This window comes from Anser cygnoides, chromosome 19 (assembly GCF_040182565.1).
Source record: "Anser cygnoides isolate HZ-2024a breed goose chromosome 19, Taihu_goose_T2T_genome, whole genome shotgun sequence".
Taxonomy (NCBI): domain Eukaryota; kingdom Metazoa; phylum Chordata; class Aves; order Anseriformes; family Anatidae; genus Anser; species Anser cygnoides.
The window spans coordinates 4,052,996-4,078,134 of NC_089891.1; the positions used below are offsets into that span (position 1 = coordinate 4,052,996).

The following is a 25,139-nucleotide window of genomic DNA, read 5'->3' on the forward strand; positions in this document are numbered from 1 at the left end:
GCTGCGTGAGTCTGAGTTATGGGCTGGTGCTGGGGAAGAATGACAAATGCAGGTTTGGGAGTGGGGCCTGTCAGTGGGATACAGGAACAGAAAGGGAGAGGTTAAAGGCTCCAAGTGACCCCGCAAGCCCTTAAGCTAAGAATAGCACGCAAAGAGTAAAATGAGATGAATAAATTCAAAAGACTCACTGAAGCCCTATCCCTCAGTTCAGATAACAGGAATAGGCAAAAACTTATATTCGTGCATAGAAAAATTGGAGATGTAGCAGAGCAGAACTTGTTAGAGGGCGCCTTGCTTAGTTAGAGAGATGTTTTTTTGTAAAGTACGAAATGGCGCTAAATACACTCATCTACCAAAAGTGAGAGACACGTTCCCCTTAAGTTTAAAACTGTAGGTTTATCCCTTCTCTTAAGTATATCAGGAAAAATTCTAAATGCAGAGAAGTATATTTAGCATTGTTTTATAAACTGGGGAAACTGAAGTATGGAACTGCTTGACTGAAAGTCCTGGGTGCTGCAGGACACAAGGTGCGTGCAGCTCCTCTGCTCACTTGCAAACACGTCAGCTCGTGGCTCTTCCCAGCTCGTCCTCTTCTGGAGGAAAACACCAGTGTAAACCCTTGCTTTTCCTCTCCCCTTCTCCTATGCTGAAGTAATCATGTTCCCAAAGGGAGATCCATTAATTTATGGCCCCAAGTTCCTGTGCTGGCTCTTTTATGGGAAGCAGTTAATGACCTTAATCTCTGTGAATCACACACTTGGTCAGAAAGGCCCTTCAGAGAGGTGTTTGAGGAACACGCAGATGTTCCTTGAATAATGCCTTTTTTTTTTTTTTAACTTTCCCCTCCCCTCCTGGCCTCTGTAAAAAGCACAGCCTGCATCTATGTAACTAATCAGATTTTCTTGCTGATTGGACCCTAAATAATTACTGCATCTTTGGCTTCCTAATAGCTGGGCTGTTAAGAACAGAAGAGGCTCTATTAGGAGACAGAGACGCAATTGGGAGCATCACAGGTGATGCCAACTAATGTTCTCTCTAGAGTGCACCAGGAGTTCAACCCTATATGCCTAATTAATCACATTGTGAAACACCTGCAGTGCTGGATTGGTGTTAATCAGACCAGGCTGGGGACCAGCACGCTGTCCTGGGCAGCACGTGTTGCTGAGGAGGGGAAGCATCTCTCAGCTGAGAGGTGGGTGCTCATCCATTTATTAGAAGCAACTTTAAGCTTTTGCCCTCCCTTCCCTGTTTCCTAGTGCAGATTAACTAAGAGACAAAAGGTTGCTTCTGACAGCTTTCTGGGCTGCTGCTGTGACCAAAAAAGCCTCGTTGATGGTGTTTTTTTTCTTCCAGAATAAATGATGAGCTGTTTTCTCTTCTTGTAACGGCACAACAAAGCGCTGCCAGGAGCCTGGTGCGTCTGAGGAGCCCTGCAATAATGAACAGGAAAATGAAGCCTAGTTCCTGCGAACAATCTTGTGTGCTAAACAGCCACAATAGCAAGATGTTGAGATCATTAGGATGAATGCACGTTGCTCATCGGTAAGAGGATCTGAAATAATAACACAGAATTGTTATTTTTACTATGTTTAGATACTGATCAGCAAGTAAAAGCCCCCACGTAGATCCTGTAAAAAGGTTTCAGGATGAGACATGTCTGAATCCCTAACTCAACTGGTTTTAAGGAAGGAGAATGAAAAAGAGAAGCTCAGCTTGCTTCATACCCCTGCTGCTTGCCCCAGGGCTTTGCAGAGCTGTTTCCCCCACATATCCTTTTGCTGGTTCTTCAGATGCTACTGAAATCTCTACCTAGCTGTTGTTCCTGTTCTTGGGACCATGGTTCTCTTTAGTTTTGGTCACATGGCAAGAAAATGCAGTGTGAAGAACTGAGCAAAGGGAATTGAGGCTGTTCATGGGGTGTCTGCCTTTGGTCTGTAGCAGCCCAAGTCTGCTAGCATTCAAAGAATGCTTTGAGTTCCCATTTTCTCTGTATTCTGCAGGGAGAAGGGTGAATCTGTGGAACTTGTCTGATATTTCTGGTGGTTTTTTTACTCATAGCATGATGTTGATTAAGTCATTCCGTGATTTATTGATTTTATTGATTTTATTAGTACAGTACAACTCTGCCACCGGATATTAGAATAAGAATGATGGGAGCCATCTAAGCATATTAGAAAGGAGGTCTGGGGAGAATGGGGACTTGATATGATACTGTTGCTGTTGGTTGTTTTTCATCTGGTATGTGAACTGCTTTGAATCTGGGGACTTCACGAATGGAATAGGTCATTAATCCTAGAAAAGCTTGCAAATTTCTACCAGGTTCGTTAATGCTGGAATTTCTGACATTATAGACATTTCTTCTTGTGCCGTGCTGTTTAATCTGTGATGGAGCTTTGTTCAGAGCCTCTTTTTTTCATATGCGCTGTAACACTTCCCTAAACCACTTGCTCTTAAATTAGCATCAGGGTGTGGAAGATAGCTTTTCTTCTGTTTTATTGTTTTCTGTGGTAATACTTTGTTGCACAGCTTTCTTCTACATATTTAATTACAAAAAACTACAAAAAACACTTAAACAATTTCCACCTGAGACTCATCACTGCAAAATTAATATTTTTTTTCCCTAGAATCAAGTTTATTCCCATAAAGATGGGGATGCGTAGAGATGTATCAAGTCCCAGTGAACACCCATGCATTAGGTATGACATCAGGGGGGCTTTGCCACACTGCAGGTGGCTCTGATCTTTATTTCAGAGATGATCCAGTGCCACAAAGCTGAGAGCCCAAAGGGTTCTGCCTGTGTACCGAAAGACTTCGGTTGACTTGAACATGGGGAGTTGCCTCTAGAGGTGTTCTGGAAAGAAAAGCAGCAGGGACTGGAAAACAAATGGGGATTTCTTGTAGTTCCTTGCCTTATTGGTTTCCTGTTGTCAAATATTTTGATTTCCTTTATTCTTCTAAAGGCTTGATTCTGGCTTTAATGGAGTTGTGGGTAGAGTGTGTTATCTAATCAGGCTAAAGCTTGTGTTCCCAGAAGGAGCACCTAATCCATTAAGCCCCTCTGTCATCGAAACACTTCACTTCCCTTTTCAAACCTCCTTTTTAGCTCTGCCAGGTATTTTTGTTTGTTTTCCTGTCAGGTTAGGTCTTCAGTCTCTTTTTCTTCTCTTTTCTGGATTTCTTCCAATTTGTCTCTGCACTTCGTTTTTTTTTTTTAATCTTCAAACACTAACTTAATCTACAGGCCCTGTAGACTCCCTCCTGGGAGAACAAGCAGCAAGTATTTGAAGTGTTGCATTGTTTGTTATCGAGGTTGAATTGTCTGCTAATTAGAGAGTAGGATTAGTATATGGCTACTGGGGAATAACCATAAAGGTGGTGGTTTTGTCCTTTTCCCCCTTGTTTTGCAGCTCTTCGTTAGCATCTGTTTCATGTGCCATATGGCTCTTCTTCGATCCTGCGATGTGCAGTTCTCTATGCTCCCTGTCAGGGCTGGAGGACCTCTGTTGGCTGATCAAAGTATTTTTGTAATAAATTAAAGGTATTTAAATATAATCATACTGTGGTTACGTGACTTATACTGAAGTGTATCTCCTCTGGCTGGAATGCATATGATTTTTGTCTGCCACTGGGATGACTGCTTCGGCTGATCAGTGCTCCGTGATAAAATGTTAATGGGACAAAATAAGGGGGAAACATCACATGGGAAAGGAGATAGGCATGAGGTGATGAAGAAAGGCTGCTCTGACTTCAGGTGTGTGTGTTCAAATAAACTATGACTCCGGCTGCAGCAGCACAGGACTGGACTTGTGTTTGAAGTGATGTCTGATGGATGGGACTGTTGAGATGTATTAAAGAAAGATGCAGGTAGCAATTTATTTGTTTTATGGAAGTAGCTCTTTTCCCTGCAAAGGACTGGTGCCAGCAGCTGCCTGTGGTTACTTATCTAAATTTGTATCAAGGAGAAGGAAAAGTGAAGAGGAAGACTGATTTGAAAAGGAAGTTTTTTGGCTTTATTGATAGAGAACCAAGATCCATCTGAAAGCAAGGGTTTCTGAAGACTTGAAAATGTGCCATGAATTTTTAACATCATCAGCTTCCCCTGCACAAAGTAGGAAAGCTTTTTCTGCCAGTATTCCCTATAGGTTGAAAAGGCAAGGAGCAGTTATGAAAGGGAACTTTTTTTTTTAGCAAAAAGCTGCTAGGAAGAAAATGTCTGTGGCTTTGAGTCTCAGGAAAATCTATGGCAGGATCTTGTCCAGAGCTTCGGTCTGTCCTTCAAAGTGCTTGTGTACTTTGGGCACAGGGAGAAGGTTACTGTGAGAGCCAGCCCTTATCTGCCTCTGCTGCTTCATCTGCCTGTTCTCAGCAGGTTTGGGGGTCTCTGGGGGCTTTAATGGTGAGGATTTTCCAGGTTTCATAATGAAGATGCTCCTGCAACTCTTACAAGGCTGGTAATCTTTGATATGTGATTTATACAGTCTTAAATATATTTCTTCTTAATGCTATGGGTGATTTAGCACAAATAAAAGTGTCATTTGAATGTACTGATCCACTGCGCAGCCTAGGAATTTCCAGAGCAAATGTTTTATTTGTGTAGATATACGCGTATACACACACCCGAATGTGCAAATGGGCATGTGTGTGTATATATAATTTCTGCTCTTATGTTGCTGTAACACCCTAAAATACCCTAAATGTATGTGAGTAGCTCCAGCAAACAAATCTAAGATGTAAGGGTTCATGATTATGCTATGCAATAAGCAGCAATTTTCCAAATTGAGGGTCCCTCAGTGATTATGAATGCTTCTCTTGCACCTGCTTTCCCCTGATAAGGGACAGGAGTAATAAATTCTTCTGAAGATTGCTTTTCCCTGGCCAGGTAGTCATGTGGATGAAAGACTGCAGGTTTCAGTTTGTAATGCCACCTGTTGGGACACTTATAGTGAGCAGCAGTAAGGAAGAGGAAAGGAAAATTGGAATGAAGAGACACAAAAAGGCAAACCAACCCGAATGTTCTGCAGGAACAGCCAGATGAATTACAGGAACATACCCCTCTTTTGGAGTGTAAGCTTCAAAGCTATGCAGCTCTGGCTAAGATATAATCCAAACCCACATGCTGTTTTCCCCTTGCTGATGTGAAGCCCAGGTGGTGTGCAACCATCAGCACATGCTGCTCTGAACTTCTTGAGAAGCTGATTTATTTTTTCTGGGGAGGGTCTGGGTTGTGCCCACCCTGCTCTGCAGCATTTCCCCTAACTCGTGGTCTCTCCCAGCTATCCATCCTCCTTTTTCTTTCTTGTTCCATGGAAATGGCAATAAAAAGGGTGGGTTAATGCTGTGTGCTTTCCTACTGTTTTTTTTCTTAACATCTGACTATACTGAAAGCCTGTAATAATGAGTGGGAAGTTATTGATGACTACAGTAGGGTAATTAATCTGGCCAGACCTTAAAGGATTTTTTACTTGGGAATAAGCTGCTGCTACAGTCCCACGTTCTTTGCATTTTATCAATTTGTCATTTTTTCTATCTGTTGTCTACATCGTGCTTTTGGTAAAAGATCAGACTCGCGAAGATGAAAAAAATTTTTATTCTTCAAGTTCTAAAGTGTTATTGCAGAACTCAGAAATGAGTCTACTGAATAGAAAGGCCTGTTGGGGGCAGGGGGGCAAGGTGTGGGGGTGAGTGGAATTCCTAGGGCAGCAAAACATAGCAGTAATTGACAACTGAGTTGATAAAAGATCAGCTCTGTGAGTGTAATATTTATTCACTGTATAACATCAAGCTGTGTCTTCACAGAGCACCTTAGCTGTGTTGCAGGAAACTTTAATAAGGAAAATGACCTTGTTAAGTGATCAAAATGTGATGTTTAGGAGAAACAAAATGATCTTGTTAGTAATTCAGCTAAAATATTTGCTTAGGAGGCTTCTGGTCAATTGCTTAGACAATGCACATCTTAATTGTCTGCTGCTGGTAAGTGCCATGGGGTTGGTGCAGAGTAGTAGGAACCAGCCTTGGAGCAGCTGCTGCTGTGAAACGCTGCCTGCATGGGGTGAGCTGGAGCTGGGCAGTTTGCCTCTTCAAAGAGGAGCTGGAGCACAGCAGAGTCAGCAGCTGGAGGAGCTTTGGGTAGAGTTGTTGTCTGGGGATCAGACTCTGATACGTGCCCTTTTCTTTCTGCTGTCTGTGAGCACTGACTGAACCAACTGGGGCAGTCATGGAACAGCATCAGTAGTACCAGGCACAGGAATGTCTTGCACCTTATGGTATAAACCACTGGTTGTATAGGCAATGGTCTCACCTCCTCTGTGTGGCCTCAGGTGGACCTGGCTATAATGGGGAGAGAAGCCTGTGGAGTGTGGAGGTGGTTTTTCTTTTTTTCAAAAAAAATAATTAAAAAACTGTACTGGACCTTATGGTTTCTTCTGCCTCTTGTATCTGCTGCACAGTCTCATGGCTGGTGTGGGCCAAGGAAGTTTGTCCTGTCAAGTAGCCTTCTGAGTAACTTGTCACTACTCCTTGTCAACGTTCTTGAGGCTGACATGATAAAATCTAGGTTAATTAAACCATGAGATGCAGTGAAAGACACAATTATTAACTTTCCAGCTGTTCACTTACAGCCTTCTGTTTCTCTGCTTTATTGGTGGTTGGAAAATGATCTTATTTCTTTTTTTTTCCTTCCTCCTCACCCTTTCTCTGGCAGGAAGGGTTGTCTTACTCCAAAAACCACTATGAGAAACCACAGCTCATAAAGTCAGTACAGGCATCTTTGTGGAAAAAAAAATTAACCTGGATTCAAATCCAACTTCCTAGCAAAAGGCAGTTTTGCTCAAAAATGTGAGCAGCTTTATTTTCATTGAGATAGATAAAGTTGCATATATTGAGCTAAAGCTTGTGTCTGACCGGGCAGGACTCACTGATTTTGGTTTAAATTTTGACTAAATAAGGCCAGTGGCATTTGGACTGTGTAAGGCTCCTTGTTCTGACTGTAAGCTTCTCAAGGTGTAGCTCTATCATTGACTGGCAATTGCTTTTTTTTTCAGATAGAGAATTCTTTTTTTTTCTCCCCCGTGAAACTATGAAAAGACAAATACTTCTCAGAACTCATTTGGATATCTAAACCTCCCTATAAAAAAAAACACAGAATGAGGATTTCTGTCTTGTTTTGCTGCTTCTCATCCTGGCTCCTATTTCTAACTTGCAATTTGCCTTGCCCCAGCTGCCAGTCCATGTGTCCCTTGGTGGAAGGTGTTGTGGTTTTCCTTCCTAAAGTTCCTGTAATTAAGAAGTTCTTTCTTGAGACTTAGTGTATCTTGGGAAAATATGGAATAATTTCAGTTTACAAAGCCTCCAACATGGTTCTTTGCTCATTACTGACTGGTTGTGATGGAGGGACAAAATCATCAGGCTTGTGATTTCAATAGAAGAGGAAGCAATTGAAGTGCAGCAGAAATGATAATTAATGGCTGTTTAATAACTGAAAGGTGGGGCTTGATTTCTGCCTTTCTGTTATGAGAAGTAATGAGGAATATATCAGCATGAAAGTTGCCTGAGGCATGGAAGGATTTGCTCCTGGGTGGGCAATGGGAGCATTCAGCTGTGTACAATTGCTGTTGGGAAAATCCACAGGACAAATGCAACAATTTCATGTGCCATTTCCCAATTTTTATGCTTTTCTTGTTTTTGACTTATTAAGGTTTTCTACAGAATGTGGAAATTGCTGTTTATTTTTTTCCAGTTGCAGCTGGTAAATCACTTGTTTGAAGCTGGACTGTGTTCCAAAATGTTTGTTTGCTTATTTGAGTGGTTTATTTTTTTTAATGAATTGCTATGATCTTTATATTTCAGTCCTCCTGGCTTGGTGCTGTGTCCACCTTGTTCTATGAGTCTAGGACATCCATGCTTGTCCCTGCAACTGCTTTTCAGGATTGATCCTGAAAGTTCTTGTGACCTTCAAGGTATTGCTCAAGAGATCAGTCCTGAAGCTTTGAGGGATTTGGACTCCTTTTGATTTATGGCATCTGCTCTTATGAGCCAGGATGACTCTGTACCAAAAGACTTGGAATGGAAAAGGAGAGGAGTCTAACAACACCCAGTTTTCAGCTTAATAGACGTGCAGGCTCTTTAGATGTCTGCAATCTGGTTCTGAAGTTTCAGGGGCATTAACGCTGATTGGAGCAGGCAGGGTGGAGAAGCACAGTATTCAGATCTCTGCTTCTGGGATTTGCACATGGAGAGCTTTGTGTCTGAAGCATCTCTGGCCACCAGCAGCATAGGCTATTGCAATCTCTTCCCTGTCCCACCACAAAACTCAAGACTATTTTGAGGACTGCTAAGAAGAAGTGTGTCTTGTTTTGTGCACTGGGAGGTTGCATGTCTTTATTTTTGTGGGAATTTCTCAGCTCCCACTGGGCACCATTAGAGCAGGCAGGAGGGTTGGCATTTCCCAAGCGCATCCTTGCTTGTGGCAATTGCTGCTTCCCACTCATGGTTGGTTAGGACTGTCTGTCCTTCCTTCTCATCCTGAAATCCAGAAAGATATCAGTGCAAGCCAGCTCCTCTTTGATGGTACTTTCAGTGCCACAATCTCTTCTGAAGGCCGCAAAATTGCGGTTGCTCCCTGGAGTCTTTCTCAAATGATCTGAAGTGTGGAAGTGATGCCACTGTGCTGCCGTGGTGTCAGATGGCCTCAGCTGCTCTATCTTAAATGTGTTTTACCACGCCTTCCAGGAATGCATTTGGTTCACTGCATCTTTCAGATAAATGTTTCTTATTGCAATTCTTGTCTCCATTTCTAAGTGATAAGGAAACCTATTTTTTGACTTAGGAGATCATGTAGCATGCATTTGTTGGAGGGTAATTTCACTAATTCTCGTTGTGTACACTGACAACACAATTATCATCTCACTTGACAGCTGTTCCCTTGAATTTTAAACATCCAAAACATATCCCAGGTTCACTGGAGGAAACCAGTAGTATTACAGTCTGTTGCAAAGAAGTGGTTAGATTTTAGAGAAGAGAAAGCGTATTTCTGCTGTCCCAGAGAGGCATATAAAGTGCATAAATGCCAGATATCTGATGAGAAGAGATTTGGGAAATATCAGTTTTAAGAATGATAATTTAAACCAGGGAATTTCCTGAGGCAGTAGTTCTGATCAAACACAAGGAGATAAAATAGAAAAATAAGAATATTAATTTAGTAAAACTTTGGCAGCCTTTGACCAAGTTTTCTATGGAATGAATGGGGAAGAGGCAGCTTCCTGTGATGTTTCGTATGACTTTCTCTTGCAGTGTAAGCCAATTCTGCTGTGCATTGTTCACTTCAAGTGTTGTGTGGGAAAAGGAGCTAAAGCATAATCAGGTGCTACTGAGGATCATGGTGATGTTTCCAGTGACACTGATACACACTGGACTTGGTCTCCTAAAGTAAATCTTTCAAAAACAGCAATGTGAATGAAGAAAATGCCAGCTGGAGAGTCTTCCTTGCTAAATGAATCCCAATTTTGACGGCCCAAACTCAAATGTGATGTCTCGAAGGTATCAGAATTAGGCTGTGTCTATTTGTCGGCTGGGGCTGAAACTCTGATACCAGGCAGATGACAAAGGGTGAGACTTTAGCGTTTCCAGAATTATTTCTGTCATCCATCACTTCTTTTCTCCCCTCTCTTGCTAGGATTCTGCTTATTTTCTTCAGCTGAAAAGGGGGGGGGGGGGAAATGGTCAAAACTTCTAGAAGGAGCCAGAAGTACAAATCTCATGAAGTCTTATTTGGTTGGATAGTATGCATAGAGAACTCTGAATCTCTGATAGGTTTTGTGAGTCAAGCTGTTTAAACAGACCATTTGAGTATTTGATGCATAAAAAAGTACTGTGAGTCAGTAAATAGGTATGAAAATCTTGGCTACTTATGATGAATTGCACTTTATTTTAAGTTTCTCTTGCTGAGGGCTGGGTTGCCCACAGGATGCTTCTCCAGGGCTTTGGAGAAGAAAAGCTTGGGACCTCTTCACTGCTTGATGTATTCCCCCATTCACAATGGACCAGACGATCTTCTACTGGCGCCTGTAGTGTGTTCTGTATTAACTGGTGAAACGGTAAACCGGGAATGAACTTTAAGATAATTTCATTTAACACAGTGCTGAGTTCCTCTTCTGTAAACTGAGGAAGTTAAAAACCCAGTTGCCTTGGAGACAACGCAGCTATTACCTGGCAGGGAAATGAAGGGACCATATAGGATTTGTGTGAAAAGCACACTTGAGTTTGTTCTGCACTTTTTCAGGGAGCTCATCTAGCTTCTGCTATAATTGTGTTCTAGGAACAGAGCAGTGGTTCTCTGTGTCCTTTTTTGCATCAGAAATAGAGAGGTATTTGTCAATAAATAGATTTTCTTTTCTATTTATATTTGACTCGAAGCTGAGATCAGAAAGCTGGGTTTTATGGTACTGTTTCAGTAGAAGAGATGGTCTAAGAGGGTCAAGCATGATGTGTTTTTAATAGCACCAGTTATGGATGGGTGCTTAGGACAGAGTTTGCCTTGATGCAGAGTACCTGTGCTTCAAAATCCAGTGACCCTGAACAGAGTGGGTGGGATCCTGCAGTCCTTTCCTGGAGGTGTTCAGCAGCTGCAGTAATTAACATTTGTACGGCGGAGATCCTGGTTATCCTCCGTGTCACTGCATGAAGGATCATTCTGTACTATTACAGACTTGGCCTTTTTGTGCATTCTGCTGAGCACTTCTGTAGCAAGTGCTGCTGGACAGCTCAAGTATTCAAGAACAAGGCAGGATTAATTCACTTAATCTTCCTAACCAGTGTTCAACAAATTTGGCAAGTTTCCTCTCATTACGTGAAATTAATGTAATTTGTTCCTCACTCCTATTGCCAAGAAATGAGCTTGTGTCCTGATCAGCCCTTCTGATGGCCAGTTGCTTACTGGATTTCCCCCCTTCCTGCTCTTAAATCTTTGCCCTGGCTTCACCTTTTGCTCCCCAGTATATCTGCAAAGGTTTCCCAAGTCTTCTCTGGTGGATGTTTGTCTTCATCTCCATTTCCCATCTGCTCCAATTCCTCCTAGCAGCATCTGTTGCTCCAAGTGTGGTGCTGCTTCCACAGCATTAGACAAGAATAGTTTACTAATGAATGCACACTGACTGATACCTTTCCCTTTAGAACACAATCTTTTTTTGTAATATTATTAACTGCGGTGATTGTTCAGGCTTGTGTTTGCCACTGTGTATGTTGTACTTACTGTGCTTTCAGTCTGTGCAATCAGCAGGACATGGAGGGGATGCTTTGGCACCTTTGCTTAGTGATTAGTATTTGTATAGCACTTTGAAAGCTTAAAATGCTGTAAGAGGGATAAGTAGTATTACTAATAACGACATGCTCTGCTATACAGAATGGAGCTCCTGTGTATTCATGGTGATAATCCACAATCTCCTCTTTTCTAAATGCTGTTGTCTGTGTGATCTGCCTCTAGCTTATCTTCCTCACACCTGTCAGAGTGCTTTTCAAACAGCTTTTCTTCCTCCTCTGATTAAAGGCACGGAGTGGGTGGGTGGGGGAAGATTTTGCTTAACACAATTCAGCCCTCTGGTTTCAGTGACCATGTCCAGATGTGGTCACTAGACCATGTCGTGGGACTTTTGTCTAATCAGTTTTTCACTAATCTGCCTGATTATGTATTGCTGGACTAAGACCTGCTATTTATTAAAGGCCGTTTGGTTTTCCTCAGCATGTGAGGTTTGATATTACTGGAGGAGTGCTTTCTGACTCCAGGTAATGTTTCATCTGAGCTCTTTTCAAGTTCATTTGTTTTTGTCGCTCCCTGTAGCTTCTCCTTGGAAGATGAGCTTTGTGGCAGAGGGAGAGATCAACACAGCCACAGAGAACATCAGAGGCTTTTGTTCTCTTAATGGCTGAAGGCGAAGCGCAAAGCTTCCTCCCTCCTTTTTCCAGTTCAGAAAGCGGGGTAAATTTTGTGTGTTCGCTCCGCAGCGCATTACACTGCCGGAGCTTGGTGTAGGTAGGGCTGTAAAACTCCCATAGGAACTTGTGTGCTCGGGATTGCCTGGGCTAACTTGGTCAGACCTTCCTGGCCTGGATGCTCCATGTTTTAGCCTGTTATTTTTGTCCTGGTAAAGCTTTTCTGGTAGTTTCTAATGCCTGGAGCTCCAGCGCTGAGGGCAGCCTTCTGCCAAGCACCCTGGGCTGCCTCAGGATTGCAAGAGCTCTTAAACCTTCCGTATGTGCTTGGGGGATCTATTTTTGTGGATGCTCTGCCACAGACACCTGCAGGGTGAGGTGGGAGGTTAGTTTAAGCAGAAGACAAGACCCATGTTTGGCACTGCTTTTAATCTCCTCATAAGGTGGTGACACCAGCTTTATTGCGCTCTTCCCCGAATTTCATAAAAACTGCTTTCAAAATGGTTGATTTGGGTGACAGCAGTGAGGCTGTGGCAATTCCACTTCTTCCAGGTTAAATAACATACAGCACAGTGTGACTTCCTTGTGCACTTGTATGCTTGAGTTTTGAGGGGGTTGAGGCAGGACGTCCAGAAGAGAGAAGTCCCGATGGAGTCAGAGGAATCGTGCGTTTGTTAAATGACTTGTTCTCCTTTGGCAGGACCCCTTCCCGTGCACAAATAGATGTGTGCGCAGTAGCACATTGGCATCGTCAGACTTCAAAAAGCATGCTTTAAAACCGAGCAGAGCAAGTGGCTTTGTTCATTGCTGGCTGACTGATCTTGGATGTTTTTGCAGGAGCTGCTCAGGTTTCCAATGCTGGTAGCAAAATTTTGGTGTACTGGTAACCTTTGCTGCTTTACCAGGAGATGAAAAAGATAATAGTATTTTTTATTTTTTTTAAAGGGAGGCATAAAGCCAATGATCTAGATAATGTGATATATTTATGGAGCTCATGACCATGAATTAGAAGAAGGGCTAATCCAGAGACAGCTGTGCTTCTGAGGAGCTGTTGAAGGGGAAGTTTTCTTGCTGAGCTCTTAAGTGTGCTCTCTGGGGATAATGGGAGCAGAGGAGCTGAAGATGGAAAACAATGAGCCATGACTGAATCCCTGGAGAAAATGTAAGTGCTCTCAAGCGATGCTTTGGAAGCTGGTCCCACTCCCCTTTGTGACCAGAACAGGATTAGAAGTTGGGAGGCAAAACCTGAAAGCGTACTTCAGTTTTGTGGGCTTTTAAAAACGATAGCTGGGGCATTTAAACTGTGGAGGTGTCTATTACAAGTTTGACAGTGTTCTCAGCTCGTGTGGTGGGAGGACCAAGGCAGCGCAGGGACCAGGCTCAACACAGGACAGAAATTAGATGACTGGGGGGCTTTCCTCCAGCATGGGTCACTCTGTGAACCAAACCACCAATTCTCATAGGGTAGAGTGTCTTCAGCACATGCCCTGGTAAGCTGAAGGGAGGTGGGAGCTTTAAATTTCTGAGCAGATCAGAAGCCAGGGCCAGCAGTTGAGAATTATGGTTGCTTTCTTCTAGCTAAGTCTTGCATCTCTAGATGTCCATGGTAAATATTTTACCCCAATGGTGGGAGGTTTGGAACACTTCTTGTTTTTCTGTGCTTAAATGGAAACTGGGGATATTTGCAACTTGCAAAAATTGGTTGCCTCAAGTTGATTGTCCAGAGTGGGAGCACAAAAATGAGACCTCTGCCCAAGTAGGGGTACATTTGGAGGTACACTCGAGAATACTGGCTGGAAATCACACCTGCAAAGAGCTCGGGAAAGAAAAGGGGAACATTAACAGGGAAATAACTCTTGACTGATTGTCCAAATAACTTCTGTTAGGTTAGACAGTGTGCGGGGGGGGGAAGGGACTGGCACCACAGTACTTAATGTGCCCGTCAGCAAGAAAGTGCAGAAGAGCTGGGCTGTGCTGCATTTTTTCTTCTGCCTGGAAGAGCTGGTAAGTTATTACAGCCTTGGAGTTCTTCAGGTGGGTTTGTGGGACTGTGCAAGTGAATTGCCCAGTTCTGTGCCCCTCATTTTGATGTGCTGGGGTGCAACCCCCTTGCTGAGGTGCCTGTTGTGAGCAGTCTGAAATGCAGAAAGTCAGCCTGAAACACATGGGTTTTTTTAGTATATTGTCCCCATTTTGACTCAATTCTTTAAGAACTTCCAAGTATCAGTATAGTAGAGGCCACAGAAATGTGAAAGTAGCTTAGTGGAGTGTGATGAAGGGGAGACTCAGGCTTTCTGAGGAAACTCATTGTCTATTTTTAGAATGTGCGATAACCGAAATCAAATTATTGAACCCTTACCAATAAAAAAATCAACAATATTGGGCTGAGGCTTCTCTTTCAATTACCTGCAGCATGTTCAGAGACTTGAGTGTAAATAGCAATTCAAAGCTGCCTACTGCATAGAGGCTTTAATTAACTCTAATGATAATTGCAGAGCATGCGTTGCCATTTTGGGCAACAATTACCCAGCTTATGTGGGAAATCTTGTGTGGGTGGAAAGTGGTGGTGGGGGAAAATGGGACCTGAATTTTTTTTTTCCTCATTGCTAACTGAGACTTTTAGATAGAGGAATATGCTTTCAGCACTGAGAAATGTCTGACCCTTGCTGCACATGTTTTTCTGGCCTTGCAAACTCAGGAGAAACGGAGCGTGGTTTAGCATTTGTTTTCATTGTGAAAAAGCAGGACTGGTCTCTTCTTTTACCTTTCAACATTTCAAGGATCCTTCTGAATGGGAGCAGAAAGACAGCTTTTCTCTACTAGAAGGATAGTTGCTTTGAAAACCCCCAGGGTGAGGATGGGTATGTGCTGCTGTAAGAAACCCAGGCCTTTGCAAATAAGCCCATCTTGATAAGGGTGGCACCTGTGGGATTGGGCTCCAGGCTTTCTTCAGCTGCCTTGGAAACCTGCCCTAAATGTAGCTGTTTCTGAGAGCACAGCCTCCTTCGGTGGACAGTCTTGCATAGACCTGTCTATAAATCTTGGAAGTTTTCTTGCGTGTAAGTGGGGATGCATCTTTAGTGAACAAACATAATTAGGCTATAAACAAAAACTCAATTTTAGTAGCTTTTCTTAAATGTACCTTTCTTCTAATACTCCATCAGAATTAAAAGTAATGAAGACTTGGGGCTCCATTTCTAGGGCAAGAAGAACATAACACAACTCCCTGTTATTGTCCTTTGTTGTAGGGAAGCTATTTCAAGTTGTCTGCTTGGAAGTATTACTTTTTAAAAAGTGAAAGACTCATTTTTATTTCAAGAAGCTAAACTTGCTCAATGTTCATTTTTTTAGTCACTGGACTTTGAGAATGCTCTTCTGTAATATGAGGACTGTGAAAGGATCTCTAAATGTTGCATTCCACATCTATGTTGTTACCTACGCATAAAAAAGTGGATGAAAAGCTGTTTTTTATTTTTGACTGGAAGAGGTTGAAAAAGAACCAGTGCTGCAAAGGCACAAAAGAACCTCCCTTACAAAGACTGGTGTGAATGGGAAGCTGTGTATATCAACACTTTGAAAACTCAGCTAATAGCCTTATTTCAAAAGTCAAAGTGCCACAGTGAAGATGATTTTTTATCTTCTTCCTGATCTTAAAATATATCAGGCAAGATTTCTTCTTCAGTTTAAAAATAAAATTAATGCTTTGCTCCAAAGGATCATATGGGATAGTTTGTATTAATTGCACGTTGACCCTAAGCTGTATTTATTGCTCGGAAAGGATGAAAAAGAAATAAAGATAATCTTTACAGAATGTCTTAGAGGTTCCATACCTGGTGTTGGTTAAAAATCTGCTTAACCTGAAGAGACCGTGAGGTGATTTTAATAAAGCTTTCCATATCTAAGCTCTGCTCTGGTCTCAGGTGAAATAAGCTTGATGCAAGCTGAGGGGAAGATTACTTGTGTAATTCATTCCTCCCTTATTAACTTAGATTTATTCCCTTGGCCTCACCTCTCTTGCAGAGGTGACTTCTAGTTCAGCTGGCAGTATCCACCACTTGCTTTGATGCCTTCTTAGGACTTCCTGATGGGTCATAGCTAATAATTTTGGTGTGAGGTGGGGCAGAACCAATAGAGAGAACTCTGAACCAATTACTATGCTGTTGTAGTAATAGTCATGTTTGATGTTTTGAGTTCAAAAGGAGATAAAGGACCATTTCGGATGCAGATTGCAGTTGCTGGGTGTCATTGCAGATGTATTTCTTGGTGACTATTTCATGCTGAGGCTCCCTGGAGCGTTTGAGCTGATAAAAGGTTGCCAAGCTCTGTTTTGCATCAACTCTAATCATGCACCGATTCTACAATAAAAGGGCTGGAAACGATTCTGAAATCATTATACTACCACATGAGATACGCTTGCTGAGGATGTACGTGTGCTTGTGTTCATTGCCCAACTGAGGGGGTGGGACAAACAAAACCATTTAAACCTATTCTTTATATGTGCCCATTTATGAATTCCCCAGCAGTGCTCATTTTCCTGGAATTTTATGAATTGCTCTTGACGCTTACCATGACTTAAAACCATATCTAGTCACAAAGAAGGTCAAACCTGGAAGTTAAAGCTGGCTTTAAGTTCTGCTAGCAATGCTGATGGAGAGCAGTGTTTTAAATAGCGTGCCTTAAAGTAACATGGCAATGCAGACGTTTTCCAAGGTTATAATATATGTGGGAACTTTGCAATTATTCTTAGCTATTGTGTGGTAATCATGACTGTGCCACTGCTGTGCTACAGCTATTTTCTCTCTTTTCTGTTCTGCTAGGAAAAGACCACTAATTAAAGCTTCAACACTCCGGCAACCCGCCACTCTGGTCTCAAAAGTTGTGCTTTCTTTTCTTTTGTTCATCTCCTGGAATTTATTTATTTTTAAGTCTGGAGCTAATGAAAGGTGAAAAATATACAGACTCCAGTAACAGCATGAAGCTTGTGAGTCCTCAAAGAGTAGTTTTTCAGGAAAAATACCTGTTCATGTGTCCCGTTGACTTCTAGGGGTAAAACATTTTAACTACAGTACTTTTTGCACTATAAAATGGCTGGGTGAGAGTGGGTAGTCTTGTGTGTGTCAGTGGAACTGTTACAGTAATTGTTTTTGTCACGTGGAGCCTGAGAAATGATGCATCCAAAATGAGCTTTGGAATCACCTTGCAATGGGAAGGATATGACTTTTTAGGTCATAGGAAAACATTTAGGTCACAGGAAAACAAAGAACCTAGGTCTTTCCTGGTTTGCAGGGCTGAGGTGCTGGTCTTGACAGAGAATGTGTCAAAATGATGTGTTAAGTTAAGCAGCAAATAATAAAGGAAAAAATAGAACAGTTGTATTTCTGGTCTTAAAGCAGTTGATCCCTTTTTCTCTGCTGTGTGATAATCTCACTATCTGAATTGCTTATCAGAACAGAATTTCATAATGTAACATGCACAGAATGTGGCTTCCATCATAATGCTGTAGGTGCTTTCTATTTTATGTTTAGCAGTTTTATCTGCTCTTGCAAAAAAAAAAAAAGGTTCAGCGCTGATCACTGAGCATGGGTAACCCTAGGGCACTGCAGAACTGTCTAGTGCTACAGTGGTTGCTGGTGCTATGAGCAGCCCTAAGTTTAACCTCAGATCCTGATCTCAAGCCTATCTTCAGGTATGTATTAGCAGTGCTCTCACCTAGTCCTAGCGTGAGGCTGATCACCATCAGACTAGAAAACCTTGAAGTGTTTTCCAGTCACATGCTCTCCTGTTACCATCCGAGAGAGCTGTGATCCAGCTGAGATTCAAGCCCGTTTCTCTTACTTTCTGTCCAGATCTGCATGTGTTTAATGACACTTCTTTGGGTCTAATTGATTCTGCTATCATTTCTTTTTAAACCTTCTCTGCTAAGACTCTGCCTCCTGAAGGATTTCAGGGTTGCTGCTGTTGCAGTCCATATCCCAGTTTCTTCTGTTTTTTTTCGTTGTCTCTGAGTGGAGGAGCTTTTGCATCCTTGTTTGACTTTTCTGGTTTCATGCCTTTCCCCAGGTCTGAATCACCACAGCCCTGGGTGTGTGCTTCAGTATCATCTGTATCCACTGGTATGCAGGAGTCGCATGCAGAGACAATTTCTTTGCCATGCCTGGTTGGTAGGTATTTGACTTGGAGGTATAATAGTGGTGGCAGGAGGATTCTCTCTGCTAGTCCTATTTTCTGACTAGGCTTGTGCAGCCACTGCTCTCAAACGATCCTCATGATGATGTGGCAGTTTCCCTTAACAATAGTGATCCTATTCTGAAAGGTGACTTAAAACACATTTCATTTCCTGCTGCTCAGCACTTTGTGCATGCAGTAATTCCTCCTTGGTTGATGAGAACCTGTCTTTACAATTTACAAGGTGTCATAATTAGTTTGCCTCTTTGCCCTTGTACTAGGAAAAGTAGTTGAGTAGCAGCGCAATAAAGGTTCCTGAACAGGATCCTGTGCTTGTCATAGAAAAAATATATATTCTGAAATGAATGAAGGGTAACAGACTAGATGGGAGTCGATCTGAGTGCCTTTACTGGTAGCTGTTAATGAGCACAGGGGAGGATGTTGTCAGATCTCTATATAAATAACTTGTTCTGTCACTTCTTGTGCTGATCAAGAAGTATGGGGACAAAGCTAGAGGTGACTTTTGTACTTTAGACGATTTTATTAAGATACGTGTAAAGAGGAACCTGAAGTCTGCAGTGAGCTGAGCGAGGCTGGACTAATGGCCTGTTCTGCTGCTCTTTATTAGCTAAAGGGTCCTTGCTCACAGCTCTGCTGTGCAGCATTTCCCAACCCGTCCTTGCTCACAAGTCTTTCAGGGTGTTAAACTGATGCTTCTGTTAGAGCCTGCCAAGCGGCTTCACCAAAGCCGCCATATTACTCAGACTGGCTGTTGACTGAGTTTGTCTAAACTGCTGTTCATGGTGCACAACGGACTTCCAAGTGTAACCTATTGACTGCATTCACGATATGTGGCTTCTGAGAAGCCTTGCATCACTGCTCTGCAAGAAGGCTGTATGCTGCTAATTGTTCTGACTTAAGGGTAAACTGAACTTCTAAGTTCACGATTGCATTATAGCTAGGACCTTTATTGGTTTCTCACAGGTGATTGTATTGCTGGAAACTTTTCTGATCAGGAACCAAAACAGAAGATTTAATAGCACCCAATTTTAAAGAAATAGGGGCATTGTCAAAAACATTGGAGCAAAGACTGCAGACATTGGTAAGAGAAATAAGTCATAAAAACTCCAAACGTGCTAGTCTATTGGTACGGTATCCTGTAACAGCAATAATGAACACAATTATGGGGTCCACAAATAAACAGGTAAGAGCTGGAAATGAGGAAGAATGTGTTTTTGGCACTTGGAAAGAGAAGGCAGAACCTTCCTCTAGCTCTGCTCTGAAGAGAGACCCATCCTCATTTAGAGACTCCATCTGCAGATGTTCCAGATATGCAAAACTTGTCCCGCTTTGATAGTTGTCTGCTTGGAGCTTGGACCAGTGGAGCTGAAATGTTCCTGTACTGCAATGTACAGATGTCTCAATAACTTTATCGATGTATGGGAGCAATTCAGCAGCCTGTGTTACCATTGCAAAGTACAATTGCACAGTTGTGCTGCCATTGACCTCCAGCCAAGTTCTTGGGAATTTTAAATAGGATGCAGCTGAGCTACCCGGCATACGCTGATACAGAAATAACAGTAGTACAGAGCTCCTGGTTCAAAGGGGGAAATACAGAATTTTGTTTCCCTTTAAAGACTTCAGCTGCCCTTATTTGTAAGACTTTAGCAATGCTTGTTTAAGCACTCCTCTTCCAGTTGTACACAGCTCTGCAGCTCCTTGGCTGCTGACTTATGGGGCTCAAGGAACCAAAAAGATGCCCTGTCCTGCTGAATACTGTCTGATGTAATTTCTAAAAGAACTACACTTTCATATGGAAAGCGCTTTCACACCCTTTTAACTAGCATTAATTTTATGATTGTGTGTGTGAAAGCCACATCTCCAGTCCCTAATTAGGATTTAGATTCCCATTAGTCAGGCTGATCTAATGACAATGAGGCATCTGATAATGACATGAGACTTTGGAAAGGCAGCATTTCTTATCAAATAGCTCATTTGTTTTCCAAATGGTCAGCAAACACTAATGAACGAGTCCTCCCCAGGCTTCCTTTTAGGAAAATAACTCTGGGTAAAGAGCTGGGTGTTATTAGGCCGTTTGTTTCCACCAGCAGCAGAACTAACAGGCTGGCATTACACTTGCAGTTGTATGTGGTGTTCAACACCTGAGCCTTCTGCAGTGGTAGCTGGAGAGAAGCTTTATGTGGAAGTCTTTGACATTAAAGGCAAAAAGAAGCAAGAAGCCCATCACTGTTAACAGCTTCTATGTCCTGGAGACAGCATCCTTAAGGAAGGGAAGTGTTTGGGTTTTTGGATAAGGACTTGGGGGAGCTGCAGAAGGTGAGGTGCTGAGCTGAGGCTCCTCAGCGAGGGGAGGAGAGTGCACACTGAAGCATTTACTTCTCATTGCCTTAGTCAGAAAGTGCCAAGTCCTACAGGGAAGCACTGGGGAAATATATTTGTGAGGAATGAAGTGCGTTGCTAGCCTCTGTCAAGTGTAATATGCAGCAGGCAATTAGCAGTGAGCTCGCTCACTCAGTGCCAGAAGAGGATGGGTATGGGTGAGGGCTGCCAATTCTCGTGCTTGTTATTCCTCTGGGGAAAGAGGGTGAGCTGAGCCTGTGCTCCAATGTCCACGCTGGTCACACCTCTTTCTGGAAGGGTAATTTTATTTTTCCCTTTTGCTGTGAATATTCTTAAGCAACGCTATGCAGATGGAGGGGGGAGAGCTTGTTTTCCCAGGGAGTTGCTGATGTCCTTCTGCCAAACATCTGTTGTGGTGCCTTTGCAAGCTGCTGCATCTTCTTCCACCTGCCAAATCTGAGCTGGTGTCTGAGGACCACTTCATTGCAACTGGGGGGATGAATGGCAGCCCTGGCAAGGTGAGAAATCAGGTCAATGCTGCCTGGAGACAAGGCAGGCAGAGCCAGGGCAAGTGCTAAAGAGCAGCGAAAGAGAAATTGGGTACTTTTTGTCTAGGAGTAAGCAACTGTATGGCAATCCATGAAAACAGGAATTGCAACAAAAGGGTACAATTGCCCTGAGGGTCTGGGGGCCATGAACTCTAAGCTGTGGATAAAATTTAATCTCTCCTGAGATGTAGGAAACCGAGAACTGGCTTAAGCATTCCTCTGCTGGAGGAATAGTTCAGAGCTATTCAAGAGCTTTGAAAACTCATACAGAACTAGACTGAACTCTGAAAGATATCAGTTTGAGCATGTTTTGGTTAGAAAACCAGCAAACCACAAAAGATGATGCAAGCTCCCTGTAGTAGCGATGGTAACGTGCTGTAGTGTCCTATGGCCCCTTTTGAAACAGTTAGGGCCAGCCTGAGTCCTGGCTCACCCCATTCTCATTTTGAATCCTGCAGATTAGCCCTCTGCCTTTTAAACTAAAATCTTGTTCTACAATGAATGCATTAGTTACCTGGGTAAATGCTGGCAATTGCATTTTTTTATCACCGTCAATAGACCTGCCTTTTCAAACAAACAGAAGCAAATTTCCTTTCTTTCTCTAGTAATTCTCCAGAGGATGGGAGCACAGAATCTACATGTAAATGGACTTTATTCAGATTATTCAGTTTTAAGAGTTGTTTTTCCACCTCTTACTACTTGGTTGAGCAGCATGAACTTCATCTGCTTCCCAAGTCCTTACTCTGCTGTAGTGAGTCTGTGTGAAATTACCAACTGAGCACAGGGCCCTTCCAGGCATTGGAAAGCTGAGCAAATAGCCTGGTTAAAAGCAGTCAGCAAGCATCTGAGCCAAGTTCAACCCTGTGCCCTGGTTGCCTGAGGATCCCAGCTATAAAAAGTCTTGCTGTCAGCTTTCACTTCAGGAAGAGGCATATCTGCTCCCAGTGAGGTCCCTGACCTGTGTTCAACTGCTTTCAGCACATCTCACTCTCACCTTGCAGGCGTCCCTGGCATATAAGGTGGCAGCAAATTACATGGGGACTTGGGGCATCCTTCCTTATGGAAAGTAGCCCTGGCTTTCAGGTGACTTAAAATCATTGAAAAATCAAAACATATTTCAAAAAATCTCATGAACAGTCCAGAGTTTGTTCTTGCTATGAATAATAAGGTATTGGAGGCAGTGCGAAAGAACAATGAAGAGCACACACTGCAAGTTGGTTTTAAGACCGTTGCTTAAACTTGGATGTCCATCAGTGGTCACTCAAGTGAACCATGAAGGCCTTCCTGCAAGGAGCTTTGGGTTGTTGTTAGGTATTCACTGTCACCACCTAATGTAAAGTTTATGCACTTGCTATTCAAAATTCAGGCCGGAGAATAAACCAATAGATATTGTTTGATGTTTTCAACAACAGGCATCAGGGAAATACTTTTGTCTTGGTGAAACTGATGCAAGTCCAGAGCAAATGCACTCACTGCAGCTGCTCCACCCATTGTATGTATTCTCCAACAGTAAAAAAAAAAAAAAGTCTAGAATAGCGACACTTTAATTTGCTTGTGGTTTATGATAAATTCACTTTTGTCTAGGACATTGCAATCATTTGCTATGCACTTAAATCAGTCTTCTCTGACTATACGTGTTCTTAGCAGACACTAATTAGATGTTAGGACATAAAATTACAAGCCAGAAATACCAGCCATGTTTTTGTCTTGTAGTGGTTACTAAACACTTAGAGAACTACAGTATGTCTGATGCTGTGTGGTATTTGTTGCACTTACTCAGTGAACACTGGTACCTGTTAGCCACACTGAAGAGCAAAATCAGTGGGAATGAGTGGTATTTACCTATGGGACAGTGATTCAAATCCACCTCCAGTAAGGACTTGAGCAGCTGAGATCTGGATCTGATGTTGGCATCTGTCCCTTCCTGTGCTTTGAAAAACTGCATCCACAAACGTGGCCATTCACAAATACATTTTAGCCTGTTAGATTCCAGGCATCAATCCCCTATTGTAGGAGCGTGCTATTTTTCAGCTGTTTGATGGAAATGCTTTATTTCACAACTCTCATTTATGCCTTTAATGAGGTACTATTTTTTTAATAATAGGCACTAACAGGCCCTTGATAATAATACAAATTAAGATCTTTAAGGTCCAATATATATAATTGTCAAATCATTTTGTTCTTGACAGTACCGGGGGTGTGGAACAGAAACAGTACGTGCTATTTCAGTACCAAAATATTCCTACAGAGGGAGAGATCAGAGGCCCAGGAACACTTGTGGTCTCTGCCCTGAGCCACTGAAAGGTTTGAAATGACCTCACATCTGCCCTGGCTTTGAAATGGAGGAAGCAAAAGCCCAGCTGTGGAAAGCTGCTATAGAAGATACCTGCCTATAGCTAGGACATGGGCCTTGACTAATTTTTCTGTAATGTAGCAACACCTTCTGGCTCCATGCGTCTTTTCATTCCTCTGGTGAGTTCACCCTCTTCGACACAAAGTGACGACAACTTCATTTAGTTATGGGTTGAAGAATTACTTTCCATTGTAAAAATTGTCATTTTTTTTCATTTGAAAGTTTCCCTATAACGGAGTCCTGACGGATGGCCTGCTACTTCATTAGCTCAGTATGAATCATTCCAGCAGTGCCTTCCCCATGCCATATGGTCCTAATGCCCTGGCTCTGATAACGTGCCCACAAACAGCAGGTACCACTGGTTGTAAACCGAGAGATCTGTGAATCTTTCCTTCCCCCAGCTGGACACATGCAGATTTGAGTCATTAAATGGCTTTTGCAGAGTGTGCTTTTTTTGAACTGCAGAATGGCTCAAATGGGAGTTGTGGGTACCATCTGTGGTAAGAGATGAGCAGTGTTTTTTCTTTCATTTGAGTTAGAGCTCCTCCTAATCCTTTGCTTAGAAATAATGGGGGATTGCAGTGGCCATTCAGGCTATACAGAAATGTATTTTTCTGGGTTGCCAGATGGAAGTGGTCCCTCACTGGGGGACTGCCACCATTTGAGGTGAACAGTTATTTCAGAAAAAGTATTGTCTCATTTATCTGTTGTAGCAGTTAAGTGCTCTGAAATGCTTCAGACAGGCTCCTACACTTCTGCTTTCTAACCTAGCTAACCTAGATTTGGCCTAGTTTTACACAATCATCATGGCTATCGCCCTGAGAGATGAAGGCTGTGTGCTACTCAGGGAACCAGCTTAACTGTAAGACTTCAAAATGCTGGAGGTTATGAGGGAAGGGAAAACATTCAACAATTGTTAATTACACTTGGCTGCTCAATATTGCCCAAAGGTGTGCATGGAGGAAGGAAATTGATGCTGCAGATAGGCATGTAACTTTGGCATTAGACGGGAAGTAAGATAGAATAGAATCATAGATTCACTGAGGTTGGAAAAGACTTTCAAGATCATCAAGCCCAACCATCAATGTGATCTGAGTTCCATCGCTGAACCAGCTAACTTAGTGCCATATTCACGTCTCTTAAATACCTTTAGGGATGGAGACTTCCACTTCCTTGGGCAGCCCGTTACAATGCTTGACCACCCTCTCAATGAATACACTCTTCCTAATGTCCAATGTTATCCTCCCTGGTGCAACTTGAGACTGTAAGATATGGCAGAGTTCAATCTGTTGCTAAGATATGGTAAATTTCTGGGATATATCTAGCTCCAGTGTACAGTGATTGGCACATCAGACTGAATTGTAGGGTGACCTCATGGGAGAATGGAGTTTTACTGGTTTATTTTCTCTTTAAAGGAAGCAATGTCAGGCTGTACATAAGTACTGTTATGACCCTTAATTAGCCAAGTAAGGTGTAGGTGTTAACATCATTTGGTGTCCTTTCTATCCAAACATCAGAGGACTATTTTTGTCTTATAATGGCTGTGGCTGAGTTAGAGTGGTTTGTTTCGTTCTTAGTCATTTATGGTGCTCATCCATTAAACTTACTACAGTGAAATTAAAGAACTGTGTCTATAAGTCTTTTAATTAAAAAAGAAGTCAGGAAGTGCATTCATGAGCTTATCATAATGGTTGCTTTTATAATGCAGACAAAACACTGTTTAATATTAATCAGAGAGCAAAGAAACTGAAGGCCAAATGTCAACAGCTTTGATTGTGCAAATAAGAAAT

The 25,139-nt window shown here is 42.4% G+C and overlaps 1 protein-coding gene across 2 annotated transcripts in view; it reads left to right on the top strand.

Moving 5' to 3' along the window:
• Positions 1 to 1,173: 1,173 nt before the first annotated feature.
• The window catches only part of LOC106047089 (uncharacterized), a 140,345-nt gene continuing 116,379 nt past the window's right edge, over positions 1,174 to 25,139 (top strand). Inside the window, exons 1-2 of one of the 2 annotated variants that reach the window (XM_066980056.1) lie at positions 1,174 to 1,192; positions 1,354 to 1,542. In XM_066980056.1, coding sequence (XP_066836157.1) covers positions 1,522 to 1,542 — 21 coding nt within the window. In that variant the 5' untranslated portion in view covers positions 1,174 to 1,192; positions 1,354 to 1,521. Of the gene's footprint in view, positions 1,193 to 1,353; positions 1,543 to 25,139 lie in introns of those variants that run through there. The other variant, XM_066980055.1, reaches the window with a different exon arrangement.